The following is a 26,473-nucleotide window of genomic DNA, read 5'->3' as shown; positions in this document are numbered from 1 at the left end:
TGAGAGCCACCCCTCCCTTGGCTGGAATGAAGGATGCTCCACAGTTTACTAAACCACCTGCCTGGGTTGTGGCTTTCAAGGGCTGTGCCCCACATATGATCAGAGATATCCTGTGGTCTCTGTGAGCTCTCTGAAGAAAGCCCTCATTTTGGTTGAATCAAAGCCATTGATTTCCTCTTGTGGCATTGGAAAAGCAAGCCCCCTCTGCTCTTCTCCTTTTTGAGATGGTATAATCAATACTGACTTTAAAGGGTCACCATCAAGGCTGATTCATTGCTCAGATGCACATGCACCTCTTTCTGTGTTGATGCTCCCTTGAGGTTATTTTATTATCCCATGTATTTTTTTCAGTTGCATTTTCAGGCTGCAAGAGACTATTTCTGACAAGCAAAAAAGCATTTTGGTCCAATACAAACCCTGGATCAAGTTGGAAGAATTTGCAGAAGTGTCATGGATGGTGAGAAAGGAGAACCTCAAATAACTAAGTGGATGTCATAGAAAGATATACCCCAAAAAATTCTTTCCAGAGTCAGTTCACACCAGAAGGTACAATTCACAGGGCAGGGCTGGATGTCCTGGTTGCTTTTCTCCCTTTGGATCAAGCAGATAAACTGTTACTTCAGTTTGGTTTCAGGTGGTGTTTAGACCAGTCAGAAATTTTCTGGTGGAACCTTTTTCCATGAAAAAAATTAATTAAAAAATACAATCTGAGGAACCTGAAACAATTTTCAGAGAGAACATCCCAATGGATCTTACACTGGAATGACAAGTGGCTTCCCAGACAGCCTTGCATGGGGGTTTCCACCAATTCCCCCCCAAATCCCCTCCACTCTCTGGGATTCCAGTGGGTGAGAGGGATTCTGGTCCCCAGTTTGGGAGCAAAACTGGGGGAATTAGTGATCAGAGGCTGGGGAACAAGCTAGGACCATGGCAGTTCATATTTCTTGGTGCCTCAGGGCTTTAGGGAAGAACTACTACAGGATTTCTACACAAAACCAAACTAAAGCAAACCAAAAGAGAACAAACAAACAATTAAATGATTTAACCAAGAAAAGAAAATAAGCAGTTTAGTAATAGTTTTGTCTTTTCTGCCTAATTAGGGTCAAGTGTGTGTTCAGAAAGTAGGAAATTTTATGTAAATGGAGCTTGGTTCCCTATTTGGCTCTGCTATCAATTTCATCATCTTGCTTATGGGGGAAGACAAATACATTCTTTTTTTTCAAATTGCTTTATTTCAGAGAAAACCCAAACTCAAAGAGATTACCTTCTATTTTTCTCTTGGTGGAGGGACCTGGTTGGTTCTGTAACCCAACCCCAGCACTAGGTCCAGAGGGTGCCAGCATGGCTGCTCTCCCTTGCTGTTTGTTCCTTTTCTCCAGGAGCAGCTCTCAGACCCTCCCCAGCCTCCTGTCCAGACCAAACAAGCCCAGCTGTCTGGTTTGAGGTGCTGTTGGTCAGTATTTAATCATCCTTGAGCTGAGACTGTCCAGAACTCATCTCACCTTGATGGTTTTGTTGGGAATGTTTTCTTCTGAATACTGCAACCAAATGCAGCCACACTGGATGCACAGCATTTTGTTTTGCATTTTAGTGCATATGTTTCTTAGGAAGAAATCTCAGAAGCCCTACTCTTTTTACCATCACACCAACCTCTCTTGTCAGGCTCCTAATAGTGAGTCCCTTGTGCTGAAGGACTAAATAAAAACCAGTTTTCCTTTCCCACAGTCTACTGTAAAATTGTTGACAAAGTGAAGTATCTCTAGACCTGTGAAAAACAATGGTCTTGGGATAGGCTAGGCAGGTTTTCCATGGAAACTTTCCCCTAGCATGTTCACTGACAGGACAGAGATACTAAACTTCTATGGCTGAGGAGATCTCCCCAGGGGTCTCCAATCCTCCTAAGGCTGTGCAAGGATGCTGGAAATTCAGGAAAGGTGGGCGCTGGCTGTGACATCCCTGATCTGGGCTCTTCTCTCCAAATCCACCTCTAAATATGCACTGAAATATTTGCTGGCATTTCCCAAAGCCTTAAGCAGGGAGTCGGGTGATCCTCAAGTCTGAGGGCACTGCTAGGCAAAGGAATGACTCTTGAGAGCAGTAACCTCCCCAAGCCCCCTGTTATCTGCTTTGGGTGAGCCTGGCATGCCCCAGACATTGGGACCAGACTCATGGAGGGGCATTTGAAGGAAGAGCAGGGAAAGAAGGACACTCATGCCCCTGTAGAGGAATAAATAAGGAAAGTTGAGGCTTGGCATGGTGAAAGACCAGGGTTTCTTGTAATTATTAATGTTGTTCATTTTGAACACAGACAGGGCATAACCTGTAGGACCTCTGCCAGGAGCATCTCAAAGGAGACTCAAAACCAGGAAGAGCAGTGGCAAAACTTTGCTGTCATTGGATGATGTTTGCCTGGTACTTTGGGAATGGCTTGGATGGGGTTTAATTGGTTTTTAGCCTGTTTGCATAGTGTTACCACTCCTTTGGGCTTTCTCCCTCTCTGAACTGAGAACTTTCTGCTCCCACTCACACCCAATCTGTCTTTCCTTCTACCACAGCTCTGTGATTTCATGCAGATCAGAAAGGGAAAAAAACCTCAGATACCACTGCTTCATACCCAGCTCAGATAATGTTAACAGTTCACAACTAGTCCAAAGAAACCTCAGACACCAAAGAACTTGTGAGGAAAGTGAATGCCTTTGAAGACTGTGTGAAAAGCCCTGGTTTTGGTATAATGACTGATATTGCCAAATACTAAGTCGCATGTCTCAGTTTAATGTTCTTACATCCAAACTGGGGGTAATTAAGCAAGCAGACATTTCAAGGCCTGATATAGTCGAAGGGTTACGGTAGCTGCATATTCTGTGCTGACCTTTTGGTAGCTGTGAACTGGCTGGCTCTCCAATCCCTCCCCCACAGGCTGGAACAGCTGTAAACATCCCCCTAATAATGAGACAATTGTAATATTCTATTTATTTTCCAGTAAGAACCAGCCCAACACAGGCTTAGGTGGCCCAAGGGGCATGGGCAAGCAGAACCCCTTGATGCCCTCCAGCTGTGATGGGGCCACTGCTCTCCCTTGAGAGCATCAGGGACTGCTGCATTTGGAGAAGTGCCTCTGGGGCTCTTGATGTGCCCCTCAGGGCAGACCTCAGTCCCAGCATCTCCAGGACACCTTCTGCAAGATGAAAAGAGCAACCCTGCTCTTTCTCTGCCTCTCACCAGCACTTCCCATCCCTGATTTTCCCCTGGGTGCAGGAGCAGAGGGTCAGGAGGAGGTCAGGAAGTTGCTGACGTGTGTAGTTGGATTTCAGTTTGAACTCCATCCAATAAGGAGCACCAAATATTAGTAAACACATCAGGAAACATTTCCGTGTTTGGTGGTAACTCCACTTTTCATGACAGCCATCTCCAATGGCTTTTCCACTGGAGAAAAACATCCACACGGTTGCTTTGCATAAACTGGAGCATCTCAGATCCTGGAACCCCCTGCAGATCCTGACCTTCAGACTCAAGTCTCTCCTCAGGGTCATGTGCTTCAGCTCCAGACTTTCTGCATGATGCTGAGTCCCCCAGAGCATAGGAAGGAAGCTCTCATGTGTACCCAGGGGATTACAAGACTTGGCTGCCATGCCCAACACCTCTGGAATGATTAAAGCTGCAAAGGAGAGGATCAAGATGCTTGGCCTGTTCTCAGAAGAAGATCGTGGAGTGATTCAAATGCTGCAGACAGAAAGCAAAATTCACATTTAGGTGAACTCTGAGAGCTGGCCCACTCTGGCTGTCCAAGTCACTGTGGCTACATGTCCTCTGCATGCACATCAGCTGGTGGCTTTGAGGTCAGAGAGCAGCAATGTGACACATTCCATAGGCAGAGCAGTGTTTGGTCATCAACTCAGAGCATCACATGGGATTTGGGAATTGCAAGACAAGAGGGAGAAGATAGCAAATATGGTTTTAAGTGATGCCACCACTCCCTACAATAACTAATAAATAAAATGTCTATTTGGCATCTAGGGCTCCAGTGAGTTGCCACCACACAAATCACTCTCTGCTTTTGCCATTTCAATCTCCTTCCTACATCTTTGTCCTGCCTTGTCTTGTTGATAAAGACAAGACTTTGGGCACAGACAAACTACTGGAAATAAAACCCCTCCTCCATAGCCCCCCAAAACACAGCTCTTCTCCACTGCTTAGGAGACCAGCTCCCATCTCCTAGGATGCCCTTACTGAGCATAGCACTGCCCCTATATCTGCCCTGCCCACCAAATGTCCTGGCTGATGTGTCAAGATGTGATGTGCTTTTCCTTGGAGTCAATGTCTTCTCTTTTTTTAACCACCCATGAAGGGAAGAAATGCAGCACCCGGAGCCTCAGCTGTGCCCAAGAGGTGACACTGTGTCACAGCTTAGCAGTTTGGGCAGACCACAAACCTAAGGACAGAATTCCTCTCTATTCCCCCCCACACACACACAAAGGGAAGATAAAAGGGGAATAAAGACCGAAGACTTTTAAGTTGGCAACTGAAAACAATTTGATACAGATTTACTAATACAGGGGAAAGGTATTAACATAAGGGATAAAGTAACAAAGAACACAGATATATATAAATCTATATATAAAACCCCATAGATGGGGGCTCTGAAGAGCCTGTGGGGAGGTGGTGCTGAAGGAGCGCAGGGGAACAGCAGCACAGCCAGGAGTGAGTGTAAGGGAGGAGGGGCTGGGGACTGCCTGGGCTTGGGAGAGTATGGGCAGGGAATGGGAGGGAATTCCCCTCTGTGTTCCACCCCTCTCAGAGTCTGGAAGCCCTCCTGCTTCAGTTCCTCGTATTCAAACCATGACACGCTGCTCCAAGGTTTTGTTTCAGCAGCCATCTGTCAATGTGACTGCTACCAGGAAGAGATTAAAGGGGAGAAATCCCCCTCCTCCCTCTCTTCTGGGTCTGAATGGCCACCCCACGTGGCTTCTGGTCCACTGCCCACCCCACAGCACCCAATGGGACAGGATGTGTGCTGTGGGTGGGGGGCTCTGAGCAGAACCCAAACCACAGCCTGAGTGCAGGAGAGTATAAACTATGGATGCAATTAACAGGCTGGCACCTTGGCATTGTGTAGGAGTGGATTAGTGTTAACAGTAGTCACATTCTTACAGAGAGAGCTGGGGAATTTTTTTTTTTCATTGCACCCCTTCTGCCAAAGGCTGTGATCCTGGCTCTAGGAGTGACATTGGGAACAATTCACAAGCAGTAGGATTAGATCCCAAATTTCCCTTCTGTGGCTCTTTGCAACACAATGAATAACAGAAGCACAGAATCAGTTTGTTTGAAAAAGACCCTTAATGTCATCAAGTCCAACTGTTAACCCAGCACTGCCAAGGTCACCACTAAACCATGTCCCTCAGCACCACATCTACACCATTTCAAATCCCTCCAGGAATGCTGACTCCACCATTGCCCTGGAAAACCTGTTCCAGGACCTGACAACCCTTCTGGGAAAGAAATTGTTCCCAATACCCAATCTAAATCTCCCCTGGCACAACTTAAGGCCATTTCCTCTTGTTCTGTCTCTTGTTCCTTGGGAGAAGAAGCTGGCACTACCTGCACCTGCCCCAACCTCCTTTCAGGTAGAGCAATAAGGCCTCTCCTCAGCCTCCTTTTCTCCAGGCTAAACCCTCAGCCACTCCCCAGACTTGTTCTCCAGACCCTTCCCCAGCTCTGTCGCCCTTCACTGAACATGCTCCAGCTCCTCAATGTCTTTCTTGTAGTGAGCAGCCCAGAACTGTAACCACTGGAATGGCTACAGGCTTTCTAACCCTACATGTGCTCACTTTTCACTTGGCTTTTGGGAATGTTCCTGTAGGGAGGTGAAAATACTCTCCCCTCACCCCATCCTGGGCATCCTTCATCCCCACCAGCATGGAGTGTTAAGTCACATGTCCCAGGGGAAGCCTGCAAGACCAGCTTTGCCATAAATCACCTAAAATCAGCCCAGATTTTGTGTTTCCATTCAAAAACACCAACCAAAAGCATCCTGAGGAAATTCCTCACACAGCTTCCCAACACACTTGGGAAGTTGATGCACACATTTAAGGGGCTTTGCTGTTAATGGGCTGTAGACCAGTCCCACGTTCACCTTCTGCAGGGCTTGTCTCCAGTTCTCAGTCAGAAAAAGCTCAAAGAGGAAGAGCACCTATGCCTTTAAAGGAGGTCTGTGAATAGTTTCTGCCCATCTGCACTGCATGTCAGGCTCTCATGCAGCAAACAAATCTGTGCCAAGGCGTAGATGGAGCCTGAATCTTTTGCTAGCAATGGCCAACTGGGAATAAGAGTTACTTCTTTATAGCAGATGTGTAGCTCAAAGTTCATCATGAGTGCACTCCTATTGAGAGCACAGCATGTATTGTTCCACAAGAAGGCGAAGCTCAACCCTTCAAAGGACTATGGAACAACTAATTTCATTATTCAGAGAATAAAGTAAGCAAATGAGAGCCAAAATTAACCCTCTGGTGGCTCCCTGGAAGCAAGAATTTCTTTTACATCCTCCAGTTAAATGTCCATGCTTACACGTGTGCAGAATATATGCTGTACAATGTTCTGTCTCTCTTTTTCTCCCTAGTTTAGAAGTTGAATATCATATTCTTTCAAAAATGACCAGTTGGACCAAGGTCAGGTGGAGCAACCTTGTATGAAGTCTGCTGTGTGTACATCAGTGAATATGGCTCAGGATTTTCATCTGCAGTTATGGCCTCCAGGGAAACCCAAAACCTACACATTGTGAGGGGTTATTTTTTGTTTGTTTAGGTTTTTTTTTTTCCCCTGTTTGTTTGTTAATTATCCATACAGAAATAGATAATTTTATTACTAAACAAATTAAAACATAGTAACACAGAGCTGCTGTGCCCTGCTTAGAAATCCTTTTGCAAGGGCCAGGGGACTGGCTTAAATGCTGTACCTCAGTATATTAAGGGTTTTATCTATACTTGCTCTGTCTTTTTATACAACTCTCCTTTTAAGTAAAAAGGACAGTGGGATTTGCACTGTGCAGGTGTGCTCCTGGAGGCAGCAAATCCAAAATGACCAGGTGGTGACAGGTCAAGTTTTGGACCAGAATTCCTGCAGCATCTCTCTATAAAGAGCAATAGTCATGCATAGGCAGTGGCTATTGCTACAACACACTTGTGGGCAGCTTTGAAGACAAAATTCTCTTCATCTCTGACACTCCATTTTTTCCACAGTGGGGAACGGCCACGTGCGTGCTGAGAGCTCAGCAGCTGCCTAACACCAAGCTTTGAGGTCCTGAGCTGTGATTTTCTGTACATTGAAAAGGTGGTGAAGGAGAGAGGCTGAGCCCCTCCTCACTCACTAGCTTATTCCCATTCCCTCTGCTCCAGGCAAGGGAAGCAGCTGCTGGGATAAAGCCTGACCTATATTCCAGCACTGAGTCATGTCTTCCTGCCTACCACATGCCACCCCACAACATGGGCTGAAAAAGGCACTGACCAAATCTGTGCATGATGTGCAACACTTCATGCCCTGAAACAAGCCAGGGGACTTGCAGCAGGGCACGCTTCACTTTAAAAATCTTGATGTGTGTGATGCATTTTGGAAGAGAGATCTGAGCAGGTCACAGTGCTGAGAAAGGAAGGATGCTTCAGCACCAGCACAGGTAAGGGAGGAGATACCACCCAGCTCAACATCAGCCCTGTGTCAAAAAGATAATTTCTAAATGAGCTGTGGTTTATTTCAGCATTCCTGTGAGCAGCTGAGCAGTGGGGCAGCAGGGCTGGAGGGAAGTGGCTCCTATTCCCACAGCTGGGGCCTGTGCAGGCTTGGCTGCTGCAAAGCCCTGGCTTTCTGCTCACCCCTGTAGCCCCAGCTTTCATTAATCTTCTTTGCATTAAACCCCCTTACATTAAAACCCCTTGCATTAAACCTCTCCCCCCAATTTTTGGAGTGATCAGGGAGGAGGGAGATAGCCATGCACAGGATGGTGCAGAGACCTGGGATTTTTTTCTCCCTGCTGGGATGATGCCCAAAGCACCTGCTTAGAGTGATGCTCAGCTGTTATGGGATGAAAACTGGAGAACGATGAGAATCATGAGGATTTCCAAGGATCTTCATGGGTTCTAGCACCATGGCCACCAAGAAGGAAAGCAATCTGCCTCTTTGTTCAGTGCTGAATCTTTCCACTTGCAATTTTGCAATAGTTCTCCTAGGATTATCTCTCACCTGTTTCCATTCATTTATCTTGAGAGGAGAAAATTTCCTCAGCTCTTCCCCAAAAGAAAGCCAGGCCCTGTCACTCTTCCTCAGCTCTTCTAAAGAAGAACTGCTGTGCTTTGCCATCACAGGCTGATCTTGACAGTGAAAATTAAGCAAAGATCCTAAGGAGGCTAATAGGCAGGCAGTGGGGTGAAACAAGTCGTGTGGCAGCAGACAGCTCTAGGATTTCAGGGCTTCAGTTCTGCTGTGCAAAGCAGCTTACAGATGGCACACTCAAGCCAGAGCCTGGATTAAAGGCAAAACAAATTCTGGCCCCTGGGAAATCCCTATGCAGCAGCTCAAAGTGCTCTCTGGGCAGCTAAGCGGGTGCCCTCATCCTTCCCTGGGGGTTCTCAAGCTACTGATCTGAGCCCCAGCCCCCTCACAGTACATAACCAGCCATTTGGAAGCTGTTATGTTGGATTTTCCTGCATGGAGCAGCCGAGCACCTGCTGTGTGTGCCCAAGCACTCACAAAGCCCTTTGGTGCCAGGGCTCTGTCTGCAGGCAAGGTGGGGAGCAATGACCTGACCCGACTGGCACAACTGAGGCAGCAGAGGGTCAAGTTCACAGAAACACAGAATGGCTGGGGTTGAAAGGGACCTTAAAGATCATCCAGTTCCAAGCCCCCTGGATGGGCAGGGACACCTCCCACTAGATCAGGTTGCTCAAAGCCCCATCCAACCTGGCCTGGAACAATTCCAGGGAGTGAGTATCCACAACTTCCCTGCGCATCCTGTTCCAGTGCCTTACCACCCTCATAGCAAAGCATTTCCTTCTAATACCTAATCTACATATCCCCTCTTCAAGTTTTAAACCATTGCCCTCTGTCCTCTCACTACATACCCTTGCAAAAAGTCCTACCCCAGCTTTCTTGTAACCCTCCTCTGCCCCTTCAGGTATTGGAAAGCAGCTACAAGGTTTCCCTGGACCCTTGCCTTTTCCAGGCTGAACAACCCCAACTTCCTCAGCCTATCTTCATAGGGGAAGTGCTCCAGTCTTCTGATTATTTGTGAGGTTCTTTTTGCCACAAAGAATGCAAAGAAGGTTCCTCTTCTCTGCATTGTTTTGAAGAGAACCCTATCTGTGAGCACTGCTCATCATGCTGGTGCTGCTGCTCAACCAGCTCCACTTCCAAGCTGGTGTTGTGCCAGCATGATGCTGCCCTTCCACCAAGGACCGTGGTCAGAGTGGTGGATGGGGATGCCACAGCTTGCCCAGACGTGGCCCTGAGCAACCTGCTGTAGCTGTGTCACTGGTCCTGCTGGGAGCATGGGCATCCAGGACCCACACATTCCTCCTCAGTCACACCTTCCCTCTAGAAAAGCCAAATACAATGACGGTGGCACAGCCCAGGGGCAGCAAGATTTCCAGCAAGTGCTGCCCCCCAGGAGATCCTGTCCTGCTCCAGTGGCTTGTGCTGCAGCAATATTTCAGAGCTCAGTGCTATGGAAACCCACCACATATTCTCAGCTGGGCAGTACCTCCCATATGCAGCTGTCTTTTAAAAATTCAAAATGGAACAAACAAACAAACAACAACAAAAAATCTCAAACAAAACCAAAAACAAACAAACAAACCCAACCCCAAACTAAAATAACTTCTTAATTAGTTTTCACATGCTTGCACAAAAATACAGCCCAGATCCTTGGAGACGTGCAGAGTGTGAAGCAGTGTGAGCCAAGGAGCTGGCTGCCCATCTCCTCTCCCAGCTCTATTCAGAATTCATAAATTCTAAATTCCTACTAAACAAAGAGGTGTACAAATAATTTTATAGATCTGGGAGAATTATAATGGCTTCTCTGCAGTCTGGCACAGGGGCAGATGCAGCCCTGGTGTGGATGGAGGTGCAGCAAGGATGACAGGGGAACATGTCCACTGTCCTTCAGCTGGGAAGGTGCATGTGGGCTTAGGCCACAGCTTCTCACCTGGAGCTCACCTAGAGATGGTTTGGCCTAGAGATGAATGTTTGTCCCCAGGGCACCACCATGTGATGAGCATCTGTTCCCAGTACCTTCTTGCATGGGAAAGGGAGTGGTCTCTGAAGTCCCTGGGACACAGGACAAGCAGATCTCTCCTTGTTAGGGCTGCAGATGTAGAACTGGGAGTAATGAGAGTTCCACCAGCATCATCATTAATAGCACTATCTGGAGTCATGCTTTGTGGTTCTGATGGGGTCTCAGCAGTCCTCTGACTTCCTATGACATTTGGTTTCTAGAAGGCTTTTATCCCCTTCACAGCACTTTTACTCTATCTCAGGTACCTGCAAGCAGGGGTAGAGATCTGGCCTGGTGGGATGCTCACCCACAGGGCCCTAACAAGGGATGCCCCTCAGATGAGAGGCTGTGCCATGACTTCACACCCAACTCTGCCAGGGGCAACTCCAAAATTCATCATGGCATGGGATATGATGGGTTTGCCTTATTACCTGTGACATGGTGGCAATGGCACAGACACTGTGCCCCTCATCTCCCCTCCTGGGCAGAAAAGCAGAAAACCTCTCCTTGACTGCACCCAAGATTTCAGTCAGTACTGCCTCAAAAACCACCTCTGCATGAGCAGTGCAAGGATGCATATGGTGCATCTAGGAGGTTCAAGAACTCCTAGAATAAGGAAGAACAAGCTGGGAAGACCACCAGGTCAGGGAAAGGGGGGGGCCAGAGTACACGAGTGATGGCTCAGTACTGCATGCTTGGCTTTCTCAAGGGCCTTTGATTGAGGGCCATGCAACTGCTGGGATGTGGAAATTCCCTTGCATGGTGCTAATAAGGCAATTGTTGGGTGGGTCACACCTGGATGAGCCACAGGTCAAACAACCCTTCTGTTAGCAGATGGCAAGGGGTAGCTGTGTGTATCAAGTCTTCCTGCCAGCACCTAGTCTGCTACTTGGCTGACGCAGTGTGTGGGAAGGCTTGCTGAGAGCATCTGGAATCCTCTACTCCACCAATGTCTTACCTCCTGTGCCATTTTTGTGGAGAGCAGGTTGCAGTCATCTAATTCCCCCTCCCTCTCTCTGATACTCCTCAATCTGCTCACCTGAGCTCCATCACCCTGAGCTCCATCACACCATCTTGCAGCTGTGCCACCTGGCAGAGCAGAGCAGGGATCAGCATGTTCACAGGGGACACAGCTTGAGTTAGAGCTGCCACCCTCTGTCACCAGTGACAGCCTGTGACCCGGGCAGCAACCTCCTTCCACAGGAACACCCTTTGAATGCCTACATCCGTTTTGGGGGGCGCTGGGAGTATGGTCTTCCTCTGCCAGGTAGGCACCATTACACCTGGCCAGTTACACCATTACAAGCTGGACATTTCTCAGCACTCTGCCCACACACTGTGTGCCAGCTGCTGAGCCACTGCCCTTGCCACTCCCTTTGCTTGTGCTCCCTCCTGCGTCGTCTCCCCTGTGCCCCGCTCTCTGCACTCCTGGGCACTCTCTGAGCATGTTACTCCTTCAGGCTGCAAGAGGGGAGAGAGATATGAGATCTTAGAAATTCTTTGCTGTGAGGGTTGTGAGACACTGGCCCAGATTTCCCAGAGGAGCTGTGGCTGCCCTATCCCTGGAACTGCTCAAGGCCAGGGTGGATGGTGCTTGGAGAAACCTGATCTAGTGGGAAGTGCAGCTGCCCAAGGCAGGGGGTCAGAATCAGATGAGCTTTAGGATTTTCTTCCAATACAAACCATCCTGTGATCCTATGATTCCTTGAATATATTGTAAATTCAGTGACTGCACTAGATACCATGGGCCAGTAATGTTCACTGGGTGGAAGTTAACACAACTGGGAGCTAAAAGGCTTTGAGCATTTATGGCCCCATCTTTCCTTGTGATGAGGAAGACAGTAACACCATCATCTGAGATTCAACTTCTGGCCTTAGATGTGACTTAGGACATCAGACACAGCTGTCACCTCATCTGGGAACAAGGAGATATGAGTTGCAATGATGAGTCTGCCAGTCAATTGAAAATTACAGCCATCCAGAGAAAAGCTCAGAAAATCAACCAGACAAGTCTCTTCTCTTGCCACCCTTTCAAATACAGTGGCCTCTATGAAATATCACTTGCTACCTGCCTTGTGTTGGAAAGTTATTTTGTTGTCTCCCCTCATGGTTTGTTTAAATCACCTTAATATGGCAGAAAGCTACAGGAAAAAGGTGTTTTGATAGTTATGGTGTGGGGAACGATGGGAGCAATTTGAGACCCGTGTTCAAAAACCTCTGAATCAAAAATATGATTTGAAAAAAATCTCTGAATCTGTGATTTGCTTATTATTGGGCATTATGAGGCCACCTAATGAAAAAAGCTGTAAGAATGCTGAAAGGATGGGATTGGAGACATCTCCAGTTACCTGTCACCTGTGGTATTGAAGGCTGTTGTTGACAAGGCCCCTGTGAGCACATCATGGCTCAAGAGCACTCCTGTTTGCCATGCAGACTGAGTATAAGACACAGCATTCAAAGAGGCCTCATTTTCAGGTTTTTTTGCATGTCACACCTTTTCAGGATTTATTTTTTAGATTCTTGTGGCTTGGCTTACTTGCATTCCAAATCAACAGAAGGGGAAAGAAGTGCAAATTTTAGTATATTTTAATGCAAAATCCTACTTTGAAGAAAGGAGAGGAAAACAAAGAGTGAAGATGAGGAAAACAGCACCAGGTAAGAGTCTGGAAAGATCCCTCAAAGCCTGCTCCTTCACCCTACAGGTGAAGGATACACATTCTGCACACATTCTTAATGGGATGGGTCCCCAGGAACCATCACCATGGGTCTAACAACAGTTGACCCATCTGCCATAGCAAAATTTTCCATGGGGACCAGTAACCCAGCAGAAAACTTTATTCTGGATCACAGCATATTGTTCCCTGGGGGACTGACTCCCACAGGAAAGCCCAGCCTGGATGGAAGCTGAGGAGTACTTAAGAAAAATGGGGCTTGGATGCTTTTATGTGCTGTCCTCTGTAAACTTCTTTAAGGTTTTCCAACACCACAAGGTAACACCTCATTTCAGCTTGGTGTTTTTGAGCCCACACTAAATTAAGTCAATATTACATCTCACCAGATTAAGTTTATTCCATGAGCACATGGCTCTTTATGGCCACCTTGATCCCTGAAAGACAGGCAATCCCATGCTTTTGTAAAAGATCTGTACATATACTTGACCACCAATTCTCCGTTTCTGAACTACACACAGTGATTGAAACCTGAGGTTTTGAAGCTGGTTGGTTCAGATACAACAGCAACATCTAGTTGTAAACTTGAGGACTTCAAGGAAAGAAGAAAAAAAATCAATAGACACACTTGGTAACATGAAATACCCTGAAAGATGTTTTGAAAATTAACAGTTTTAAGGTTCATAGTGCCACTTAAAATATTCATTAGAAACAGTCGAATGAAGCAATAAATGACAGTGTTCAGTTGCTGTGAATACAGGATGCTGGATTTTTGTGAAATGCAAGGATCTTAAAAGAGGATGAATTGTATTTCTCTAAGGATTAAAATTCTGTCTGCTGAAAAATAGCTTTTTGTTATTTTTAGTGACGTAGCACAGAGAGGTACTAATCTCATGACGTGTGATTTAAGAGGAATGGCAAGATAAAAACAAATTTAGAATAAATAAATGATCAGTTAATTTCTGAGTTATTTCTTGGTTAATTTCTGAGTAATTTCAAAATTGACTTCATAGAAGCACACAGTAGCTTAGAAATTCTTGAAGCTGTGACAGGCAGTATTTTCAACACAATTACACTTGCTGTTTACTTTTTTAGTATTTCACATCAAATTCCATGCTTATTCACTTGCATGTGTATTTATATCCTTCGCTGGGCCTGTCCCTCTATTTCTACACCTGTTCTGCTAAAATGAAGTATAGGGCTGTCTAGAACCCACCACACTTTCAGACTGACTGTTTATTTCAGTGAGTTCTTACTGTGGTGGTGATGTAACCCTATGCCTGAAATTTCAGCACAGTTTCCTTATTAACACACTGCTGCAAACCATACTCTGATAAATCCTTTTCCCTCCCTTCCTCTTGGTGTTTGCCAGGCAAAGCAGCTGAACCACATTTCCTATCGAATTCTCCTGACCCAAATTCTCCACCACCTGAAAGAAGGAAGGGGCTGCTTCTTGTTCAGGGGACCTTTGGCCAGCAACCATGATTCTAACCCAGCAAATCCTGCACAATTTTAAGTGCATCCACTTTCCTGGCCAGTCCACTTCAGTGTGTTAAAATCATGTTAGAGCAGAGATGTCAGTATCTGTTCCCAACATGACTTCACAGAATCACAGAATCATCCAGGTTGGAAGGGACCTCTGAGACCATCAAGTCCAACCCTTGATCCACTACCCCTGTGGTTACCAGACCATGGCACTGAGTGCCACATTCAGTCTCTTTTTAAAAACCTCCAGGGACAGAGAATCCAGCACCTCCCTGGGCAGCCCATTCCAAGGCCTGATCACCCTTTCAGTAAAGAATTTTTTCCTAATATCCAACCTAAACCTTCCCTGGCAGAGCTTAAGTCCATTCCCTCTTGTCTTACTGATGGCTGCCTGGGAGAAGAGACCAACCGCCCCCCCCAGGCTCCAACCTCCTTTCAGGGAGTTGTGTGTGATGTGAGACAGACACACAGACAGACAGAGTGATGAGGTCTCCCCTGAGCCTCTTCTTCTCCAGACTGAACACCCCCAGCTCCCTCAACCCTTCCTCACAGGACTTGTGCTGGATCCCTTCACAGCCTCCTTGCTCTTCTCTGGACCTGCTCCAGCTCCTCAATCTCCTTCCTGAACTGAGGGGTCCAGAACTGGACACAGGATTCAAGCTGTGGCCTCACCAGTGCTGAGCACAGGGGCAGAATCCCTTCCCTGGACCTGCTGGCCACACTGTTCCTGATACAGGCCAGGATGCCATTGGCCTTCTTGGCCACCTGGGCACACTGCTGGCTCATGTTCAGCTTCCTGTATAGCAGCAGGAATAGCAGCCCTGATATTGCTCTGATCAACACTGAATCACAGAATCAGACTGGTTTGGGTCAGGATGCACTGTGAGGTTCCATTCATCAGAATTATCTTCAATTCAACTGACAACTGGCAATTAGAACACTGGACACAGACTCCTGATAAGGATCCCTTTTCAGTGATTGATAAAGTCAGGTGAGGGGACTCTCCCATCTAAAGCCAGCAGTGAGCTGAGGTCCCTGACTGACTGGCTACTGACCAGCTAGTGACCACTGGGCTAGATATGGGCCAGTACAGACAATAGCTCTGGTGTGCTTAGAGTGGGGGTGAGATAAGCAACATTCCCGAGGTTTGAATCAGTCAGGAGAGCTGTGGGAAACTCCAGGGTATATAAGGAGTTTGTAGGGGTTTATTCGTTGCCTAGGACCAGACCGGACCGGACCATTGCCCTGCCTAGGACTGGGCCGCCACTGCAGGAAGAAAGATCCTTGGAATGTCACAGGATCTGCAGGTGATGATACCCTTGTCTTTCTAAGCATAGTTGCCATAGCTTTACTGGGCCATTTCACTTTCCTTATGCTATTTGTTGTCTATCAAATAAAACTTTGTTTGCACCTGACCCCTCACGATTGGACTTTGTTCTCACAGGATCCTAATAATAAGTTACATTGACCACAGGGTGAATTGTAACAGAGACCTTAAAGAATGCCCAGTTCCAACCCCCTGTCACAGACAGGGACACCTTCCAGGTTGCTCAAAGCCCCATCCAACCTGGTCTTAAACACTTTTAGGGATGGGGCAGCCACTGCTTCTCAGGGACACCTGGGACAGTGTCTCACCACCCTCACAGCAAAGAATTTCTTCCTAAAATCTCATCTCAATCTCCTCTCTTCCAGCTTGAAACCACCTCCTCTAGTCCTATCACTCCATGCCCTTGGAAGCAGTCCCTCCATAGCTTTCCCATAGCCCCTCCAGGTACTGGAAGGTGCTCTAAGGTCTCCCCAGAGCCTTCTCTTCTCCAGGCTGAACAATCCCAGCTCTCTCAGCCATAGTAGAGGTGTTCCAGCCCTTTAAGCATCTTCATGGCCCTGCACAGCTTCTCTTTCACCTTCTCTCCACTCTTTCTTGTATGAGCACAGCTGGGCTGACACTGCTTACACTGTGCCTGGGACAGGAAGCATGTTTCAGTGGCCACATCATCTGACATATCACATTCAAGCTTTTAAATGAATTCTTAGAGGTACCTGCAACCAGAGCTCCGGAAAACTGTGGGCTAAGAAAGATGGTTGGCAGACAACTAGTATTCCTTGCTTAGAAGTCATACATGTCTGAAGATACGGTTAGACCTTGAGTCAATATTATTAGACCTTGCACAGGCCATCTTGAGAAGCATAGCAAAGTATAACTCACCACTGTCTGCCCATGGCCCACACAACAGCCAAAAACCAGGGTTGCTCTACACCAGAAGAAATGGCCACAGGTACGTATGACCAACTGTGCATGTTCCTTCTGCCACTTCCCAGGCTCCAAATGCTCAGAGAAGGAGTAAACTCTGCAACTCCATGGCTTTTTGTTCTGGTTCAAGGCAGGCTCCTCTCCTTGACATAATTTTCACGGGCTGTATCAGGAGATCTGGCAAGACCACTGGAGCTCAGTGCTCCTCACCAGAGCCAGAAAAAGCTCTACACTTCAAGCAAAGCAACTACTCACAGCACAGAACGTGGAAGATTCAGTTCCATCCCAGTAATTACTACAGCACACCAGTAGATCTTCTTTAATTTACTTTTGCAATATAGAGGGCAGTGATGTTAACAATAATCTACAATTCAACCCACCATAGTAAAATTAATCAGACTAACTTTAGTACCTGACTTTGGACTTGTTATAAATGGGACTTCACAGCCTCTGCGACACTCATAGCAGAATCTATGCAGCCATCAAAGTCGGAGCGAGTAAATCCATCACCTCCACAAATCAGGAGAGGTTGAGTATGAAGGATCATTTGTCCCAGACAGTTGGGCGCAGCTTTAATAACCTGAAAAAGAAAACCATACAGGGAGGTGGAAAAGAAAGTATTTTATTTACCTAAATTTCATGCCAGAAATGTCCGTATCCCTGAGAGAAACACCTTCATATGAAGTACCCCCTGCATCCCAGATCATATGTCCAAGCATTAACAATAAGTAAAATATTTATCTCTCAGAGTTAGATAATTAAAATTAAGCTTTCCTGTACAGAGAAATTTAGAAACTTTCAGCCCTGTCCTGTCTTATTCTCAGTCCATCTTAGCAGAAACAACTGCCTGATCCTGGATAGATGAGGCATGAAGATCTCAGAGCCAAAAGGTATGAAGGTACATGATCTCACATCAGCAAAGGTGGGCTTGCAAAAACCACCAGAAATGTTACTGCTCAGCCAATGAAAGGGAGCCTGCAAGTTCCACAAGAGCTTGCAACACAGCTGGGCTGGCCAGGTGACTTTCCTGAATGGGAACTGAGGTGGGTTTCTGAGGTGTCAGGATCACCCACCCATGTTTCACGTTGCTCTGTGTTCAAACAGACTTGGAACATCCCACCCTGTCTCCAGCTCTGCTGTGCTTGTCTTCTTCCTCATCTGAGTAGCACAAAAATTTTCAACCACTGCCAGAGATACAATCAACACTTCCTTTCTAAGTAGTATTACAAAAAATCTGAATAAGGCTGCTTTGGTATCTAATGTCATTCTCCATGTATGCATTGTACTAGTTTTAAATACAATTTTCCTGGCACTATACCCTCAATTAAACTTTCTTTTGCAAAGTGGCAGCTCTTGAGCATGTGTAACACTTGTAAGAGTGACTGGACTTTGCTTTGGCCTGTAACTATTAGCCTGGAGCTACCTGGAACTCATGGGGTGCAGAAGACCTCTTTGAGTTGTATTCTTCATGGCAAACACCAACACAAGGCAAACAGAAGAGTAGAAACACACAGTGATTTTTTTTCACCACATTTGTGGGAACCTGTTTCAAACTTATGTACAAGGGTTGAGTGCCCATCTACTAAATCAGTGCATCTGTCAGCAGCATCAGTGAATCTCAGAACGGAGAGAAGGAGGCAGCAGCAGCCTAATGGTAAACTTGGAAAGGAAGCCTCAAGCACAAAAGGTAGAAAACATAAGATGCAGGAAGGCAGCTTGATGCTAAAGTAATCAGAGGGGGAAGGTGAGAAGAAACAATCCAAGAAAAGCAATGACAAAGCAAGAGCCATGAGAATGAAATGTTTAATAAGATCAAAAAAGGATCAAGAAATCCAGAGACAGAGAAAAAAAAAAAAAAAAAAAGAGCTGAAGCACAGTAATGGACCAGCAAGAGATCAAACCATAGAGATCATACATAAAGCCTGATATAGAGAGTTCAATTTTCTTTCCATAATTTCATGACTTCCTGCCTTCTGTCCGAAGTTACATTTTGGATTCCAACATTTCTTTTGGTCCAAATACACGTTTTGGATTCCTGTGCAGTAAACTGTTCCTGTACCCCATGATACAATTGTCATCTTTGGTGATCAAGACCTCAAGTTTAAGGCATCTTGTTCAATCCAGAGGATTTTTCTATTGATTTAAAGGTACCTTCAGCTAGCCATGGTAGTGCTGTTAGCTGCCATTTCCAAGTACAGCTGAGCAGCAAAACACCCATATTTATGCTACTGGCTGCACTTGTGTTACCAGCATGTCAGTGTCTCTTTAAAGAAGGTATTTATCTGAAATGAATTTATAGCCACTTGTCACCCATTCTCTGTTATTCAACCAGGCACATATGGTAGACCCAGTAAGAGATCATCTTTCTCAGACTCATTTCAGGTTAGTACTTACACAGATCAAGGTCACTGAGCATAAACAGTGAAGAAAGTTTTAGCATAAAAGGGCTTTTTGATTGTCTTTCCTTCTTGGCTGCCCATGGCTTATTTGCTGCTGGCTGTACCAAACAGCTTCTGCTCTGCCATACTGATTACAAGATCAGTATTTTCACATCTCAGCCTGCATCCTTCCTGCCTCTGTGGCAGACTCAATGTAAAGGCCCTCACTCCAGACATAGGGACTAGGGAACATTCCTGCACCTTCTTCAAATTCTGATGAAGGTGCAGTCCAACATAAATTCCAAATTACCCTTGGCTACACAGCACAACCTGTTAGATCTCCATCCTTGAAGACAAAGCCAGACAAAGCCATGGTTGAACTCACCCAGTGCTGGTGATAGTTCTGCTTTCATCAATAGGCTGGACTAGAGATCAAGGGAGGTTTGCTCAGACATGGTCCAATTTTTATGATTCTGTGTTTTCCTAGTATCCCTTATACATCTAAAGTGACTCTGAAAAAGGGACACAAGGGGTTGGGAAGCTGTTGGCTCTGAATGCTAATACTGTCCTGCTGTAATTAAAGCAGGGGATCCAGAAATGCAGCTGTGCTGCTAAGCAGTGTCAGTAGAAGTTTGGATGTCCTAATCTCTCATCCACCATGGATAATTGTAATGTCTGCATTTTAATCCCAGGATTGTGTTTATCCACAAGAATGCTACAGACAGATTTCATTAACAAGTAGGATAAATCCCATCTAAAACAGTCAGGGGACTCAGCCATCCTATGAGTCATTCATCTTAACAGTTCCCTTTGCTTCTGGGGCAGCAGCTTATTACAACTGGAAGTAAAGACAACTTTAAGAGAAAGAGTAAGCTCTGTCCCAGATATTTAATTTAGGTAGTGGTTATTTTATAGGGTGGCAAGAGAGATCTCTTTATTGAGACAACAGATCTGGCTTACACTGAGGTTGCAGTCTAAGACATATTGACATTCATCCACTGAATTAAAGACTGGTGATAATTCCCCCGGTGACACAACCATAAAACACAAGCAGCTGCTGAGGCTCGTGGGTTGGGTTAGTAGCAACATGGTCAGCAGCAAGCAACAGAAGCAGGGGAAGAAAGCAGTAAGAGCTGCAAATAGTGCAGTGGTTTGAGAAAACAGCATCCTCAAGCATGGCTGACTGTGATTTTTAAGTAGGAGAAACAGGACACACACCTAGTGATTTAGGAAGACAATAATTTTGAAGGAACTGTGGAAAATGAGCATTCGTTGTCACTACTGTCACTGTTACAGATGCCTCTAAAAGATGGAGCAATAGGTACAAAGTTATAACAAATCCTTTATGGATACAGTTTTGCCAGAATTCAAAATGCATAGTTGTTTGGTAAAATGCACTCAAGGCTTTTTGGTTTATTCAGTAGTAAGAAATGAACTGTTTATCTTGTCTTTATCTTTGTTTTTATGGTGAAATCAATCAGAATAGGCCATATCTGATGCATATGCTTTTATGTTACCACGGACATCACATCGTGCTATAAGTATGAGTAGTGCAATGAAAAGGCATATTAAGGCCTTCACTGGCACACATAAACAAGGAAGCTGAATTTGACAAATTTTATGATAGAGCTCTGTGATAGCAGCAGTATCTTCCGTGTGTTAATTCAGTTTAGAAATAGTTCTCAGTTGTTTTGGGAGCCCCTTCCAGACCTGCTCAACCAAGTGTCTGCCTGCTGGAGATAGATCCAACTCTTCTCCTCCCCACCACCTGCAGCTCTTGTGGTCACAAACCATTTGAAGCAGAAATGTAGCAAGACAAACCTCTTCTATGGGTGCGGCGCTCCAAGGTCCAATCAGGTGTCCCAGTAGAATCTCAGGAATGGTGCTCTGACCAGCCTGAATCGGTGCTACTGCTCCAAAGGTGGCTAAACCAGCCCCCTGGCTTCCCCAGGTGTGAGCTTTTTATTGGCCCCCTAATCCTGCTCATGCGCAGTAGGGGCTGCCCTAATTAGGCACAGGTGGGCTTAACACGAGGTCAAGCCCACTACCTGGCAATTAGTGGCACCTGGTTGCCTCACGTCACTACACAGAAAGGTAGCACATAATGCAGAAGAAAAGACCAGAAATTCTGGATAACAGGCTCAACATGAGTAAACAGCGTGCTGCAGTGGCAAAGAAGGCCAACAGGATGCATCAACAAGGGCATCACCAGCAGAGATAAAGTCATCATCCTGCTCTGCTTGGTGCTTGTCAGACCACACTTGGAATATTGTGTTCAGTTTTGGACCCTGCTCTGCAAAAAGGATGCAGACAGGCTGGAGAGAGTTGAGAGAAGAACCACAAGGATGATCAGAAGACTTGAGCACCTGCCATATGAGGGGAGGATGAGAAAACTGGGTCTGTTCAGCTTTCGGAAGAGAAGGTTTACTGGAGACCTTATTACCATGTTCCAGTACTTAAAGGGGGGGGGGGGGGCTACAAAGAAGATGGAAACGTCCTATTTACAAGGAGTCACATGGACAAGACAAGGAATAATGGGAACAAGTTCCTCCAATTGAACACAAGAGGAAAATTTTTCACTATGAGGACAGCCAGAAATTGGAATGGTCTCCCAGTGGAAGTGGTGGATTCCCCCACTTTGGACAGCTTTAAGTCTCACCTCAATAGGGTGCTGAGACATCTCATATAAGCAATAATATTAGAAGGGTTGGAGCAGATGATCCTTGAGGTCCCTTCCAGTCTGACATCCTGTGATTCTATGAAATCATCACCATCATAGGATGCCTTAACAGTGACAACTGTACTGAGATAGTAGTGAAAAAACCCCTGAGCTGATAAAGAGGAACAAATAAGTCATATTGTGATTTTTGTATGAGTCATCTGAAACATTAAAACCTACATTAAGATAATTTTTATACAACTGAGAATGAATAATATACACTGGGAAGCAATTTGCAAGCTACCAAGACCTAAATTGCTGAAACATAAATTTTGTGCTGATGAGACCAGGTTACTTAATTGGATGCAGATCAAGGGGTATGAACAGACCTCACAACAGTCACCTACAGTAACTTTTCCAGATTTCATAAAAAGAAAAAATGTTAGGGGACTGCTTAAAGTAAATATTTTGCATCAACTTCCACATTCAATTTAACCAATGTAATTTAACTAGGGGGCTTTGCATAAACATGTACATAGGCTCCAATATTTTACAAAACTGCCAGCAATTTCCTTGGATTTTTAAAAGAAGTCTGTAAAATATACACATATTGCTATTATTACCCTTAGGTAGTTTACTTTAACATATTTTCCACATAACATACTGTTAAATTGAACTGGGCCAAATAAAATAACAATTTAGTACATCTGAAGGCAAAGCCTTCTGCTACTCTGTGGCAGAGTAATTTTGCTAATAATAGCACATATTTTCAACACAGAAGAGGCAGACTGAGTCATATTTTTACATACCAGCAGAAATCCATCAAGTAAGTGGGATTTACTTCCTCCTTGTGCACTTCTCCTGTCTCTGCTTCCCAGGAGTGCTGCACGACTTACTGCTGAGCTAGGCCCACTACATAAAAGAGGAATAGAAATGATCTGGCTGTCATTGGCCAGACTTGGGTGCTGCCCATGGCTACATGGAGAAATGAATTATGGATACAGAGCAATTGTCTCCCCTCCTCTTGCTCCCCCAAAATGGAAACCACTGGCTGGATGATGATGCAATAACTGCGTGTCTGTAGCAGGGCACTTCCCCAGCAGCATCCTCCCAGCTGACTGCTCTCACCACAGTGTGTACCTGAGAGTATCTCCATTTCTGACACTTGATGCTGGCTGGCTGAGGTAGAGATGGTAGAACCTGCTCCAGATGACTAAGAATTAACTGCTGCACCTCTGCAGGGTCTGAATCCAGGTATTTGCTTCCAAATGTCACAGTCGTGTGAACTACAACTGAGGGTCCAATTTCAGGAGACTCTGAAATAAAACAAGAGAGATACTTTTCAAAGGTTAGTCATTGACAGCCACATGCTGTCAGTTGTTTCTTTGACCTAAGAGTCAATAAGACTGAAAATATTTGTGGTATCACCCTTTTTTTCTAGCTGGAAAAAACCCCACAAGAAGCACAGAGAAGAAATGTAGGCTTTTTGCAAAATTTGTGATGGTTTCCCCATTGCAGTAACTGTAGCTCCATCTAAGTCTTCTAGAGGAACCTCAAAGTGTTCCCATACCCCTTAAGTAGTAGGAAGTAGCTGGAAGGAACAAGTAATATACTGGAAGCACACTCTTCCCCTTTTCCCTCAAAGACATTTTGACAGGCTCCACAAGGAGGGCAACCACCTGGCCATTGCAGCAAACTGGCAAAAGGGACAAACAAGAATGAACAAGGAATTTTTCAAGCCTTGAACATAAAATAAAATGAGATTGAAATTATCCCTAAGGCAAAGGACAAAAAAAAAACCAACCCAAAAAACTAGTGGTTTTTGCACTGCTGTGAAAAACATCTGCTCCCTCTCTAGTTGGTTGTGGATTGGCCATACAACATAATTTACATAGTCAAAAGGTTACCATAGAACTAATACTTTACTTTTATGGAGAGGGAGAAGAAGAAAAGAAACTAGAATTAGGTTGAGAAATCTGCATTTCCTTCTGTGCTGCACAAGTGAACTCAAATTTTGCTGCTCTAACAGCTTCCAGAAAATGAATGTGCAGTTGTAGATGTGCAGGTTTTGGGAAGTATGAGCCTTAAATACAAATTCTGTCCTTGGGCAGAACACAACGGAGGTGTGAAGCAGCCTGGGCTGCCATCTACAAACCCTGGAAGTGCCCTGTGCCTCACAAGCTCTGCAAAGTTCAGTAAATCCACTTATTCTTGGGAGAATGAGATCTGCCTTTGATAAAGGCATAAAATTAGCCAAGACCTGCAGATCACTTTGCAGGTGCCATAGGTATATCCAAAAAAGGTCCACAAAGAGAACTGAAAATTTTTACTGGCTCAGCTGTTCTGACATTAAAACTTGCCAGACAGCACATGTGGATAAAGACTGAAGAATTGTCTGTTCTAACCAAGCCTGTTTGGTTGGACTCACTTCCCAGTCAATTTATTAGTGCATTCAGTAAATATTTGCCACAAGTGATACTCATGGTCTGCCCCAGAGTCACAGGACTTGGGTAGGGAGGGACCTCAGGAGATGTCCGGTCCAAACTCCTGCTCCAAAATGGGCCAGCTTCCCAGTCATACTCCAGGGAGCACCTCCAGAGCTGGCACAAGCACCCTCTCTCTCCTTCCTAGGGCACTGATCCTAAGGTTACAGCCTAATCTCCAGAACAGATGTGTGTCCAGTTGTTATATACACACATCTCCCACATGAATGTTTCAGTCCTTCCTAGAGTAGCGGTGGCTTTGTTTCCCTTCCCAAAACCTGGAGTCAAAATGGACACTGATAAAAAACCAAGATGTGTTTGCTTCCTGCTCCTCAGGAATGTTTAATCTGACTGGAGAGATGTGTTTTACTGTCCAAATCCCATTTTGGTCCTGGGTAGCATGAGGGAAAGGGCTTCATCACTGACATGCCAAACACAGCCTCAAAGCAAGGCTGTAAAGGGAACACAGCATGCTGGGTCAGTGCAGAGAAGTCAACACACATGCCTTATAAAACTGTATCTAAAATGGAAAAAATCACTGATTAACTTCATCATACCTAGCAAACAAGCAAGAGAGATGAGAAGTCCCTTTCAAAATGCCACACTGCTATTTGGCAAAAGGGTCAGCAAGCTTTCTGAGTTGTTCTCAGAAGTTCCCCTGGTTCAGAAGGTCCCATATCCTCCCTGGAATAAAATCTGCTCTATCTCACAGGAACATTTTAGAAGAGTCAGTGTAAAGATTGGTGCTAACTTTTTTATATTCAGAACTAGACAGACAAAGCAACTGGCCATGTAATGAAGCAATAACCTAAATAACTATTCCGTCTTCCTAAAAAGTCTTAGCTTGCTACTGAGCTACTAAAGAAATATCTCAATTTTAAAGTTAAAAAGAATATTCAAGAATTAAAATGATCATGCAGACCCATAAGATAAATCTCCCCTCTAAACTATACAGCCTCACAATTCTGTAGCTTTGAAGGGAACCACTTCCATTTATTTGTATGTGCCATCCCTGATGCAAAAATGGCAGTATTAAAGAAATGAGGCCTGAAATAATTTATACTGAAGAATTCCCACTGTCTCCCCAACAAGTTATAAATATTGATGTGGTGTTTAAGGCAGCAAATCACACAAATATTTAATATTCATACATACTGCCCAGGGAATTAAATATTCACTTCTTGTAGGCTCTCCCTTATGTAACATTCAAGCGCATTACCTCTGCAGACAGAGATGTGACTATAAACAGCAGCTGAAATCCTCAGCTGATGAAAAAACCCTTCCTTCTCAGAGGCTCACTGCACTCCAGATTACACTGGTAACAGCAGTCAGAGAGAAACAGCTTTATCATTGATTCTTCCACATGAATCACAAAGAAAACAGATGTCACAAGTGTTTATCAGCAAGGGACTGGGCACTGCCATGATGGAGCCATTGCACGTTGTGTCCTGGAGCTGCCAGGGACTCCCTGGGTGCTGATGCTCTCCCCAGCAGGCTCAGCTGTGCACGGGTCAGGCTCCCTGGCTCCTGCTCATTGCAGCAGGATTAGTCCATTCCTGAAGACTGCATTCTTTGTGTGAACAAAAATACCCAGCTCCAAGAAGCCAAACTGCTCTGTCTCACCTACCTGGACTGTGAGAAAGCCAGCAGGGTCACCCAGCTTGGCCTCCACTACAGAAGCCCAGGGGACATGCTGATGGAGGTTGCACTAAATGCAAATTTATGATTTAAAGAATATTACTATACTACAAATGCTTGAAGAGCCAGCAACCCTAAAGCAGTCTGCATAAAGGAATTGAGGAGTAAACAAAAAAAGAAGGGGTGTAGCCAGAACTCCTAGCAAGAAAAGGCTTTCTGAGTTTGCAGGTGAGGCTCAAGTGGTGCTAAGGGAAGCACAAGGCCCTGGGAGTAAGCAAAGGTAGAGATTTCTGGGGCATTACTCTGTGCTAACAAACCCATCCTGCTGCATAATGGTAACAAGGCTGGTTTGTGTCTTTCACTGGTAAAATGTGAAACTTGCATAAGAAAGAGAGTTTTATATCTCTGCTTCCCGTGTCTTACACAAATGCAAAGGACAACTTAGACTTTCACAGTGAGTGCTAGACTTTGCCATTTGGCCTTTGAGAAATGGACTATTTCCTATTAGGTAGAAATTATGTAGATGTAGCTATTTTTTGTATAATGACATGCTTAACAAAGTCCCTTAGCAGAAAGCTAGTGTCACTTCCTTTGGATCTCTATAGTTTAGTTCAATGCTCTTTTCCAAAACATTACCATTTGAGATGGTAATGAG

At 45.2% G+C, this 26,473-nt stretch overlaps 1 protein-coding gene across 5 annotated transcripts in view; it reads right to left on the bottom strand.

Annotated features, from left to right (window-relative positions):
- Positions 1-26,473, bottom strand: part of RNLS (renalase, FAD dependent amine oxidase) — a 78,328-nt gene that overhangs the window by 4,056 nt on the left and 47,799 nt on the right. For 3 of the 5 annotated variants that reach the window (XM_071748897.1, XM_071748899.1, XM_071748901.1), the window contains exons 6-7: positions 22,838-23,013; positions 16,953-17,240 (exon numbers count right to left, since the gene is read on the bottom strand). In XM_071748897.1, the coding sequence (XP_071604998.1) occupies positions 17,088-17,240; positions 22,838-23,013 (329 nt within the window). In that variant the 3' untranslated portion in view covers positions 16,953-17,087. Of the gene's footprint in view, positions 1-16,952; positions 17,241-19,423; positions 19,551-22,837; positions 23,014-26,473 lie in introns of those variants that run through there. The other 2 variants (XM_071748900.1, XM_071748898.1) reach the window with 2 other exon arrangements.

This window comes from Heliangelus exortis, chromosome 7 (genome assembly GCF_036169615.1).
Source record: "Heliangelus exortis chromosome 7, bHelExo1.hap1, whole genome shotgun sequence".
NCBI classification, from domain to species: domain Eukaryota; kingdom Metazoa; phylum Chordata; class Aves; order Apodiformes; family Trochilidae; genus Heliangelus; species Heliangelus exortis.
The sequence above is the reverse complement of the archived record's forward strand: the minus strand, read 5'-3'. Positions and strand labels throughout refer to the sequence as shown.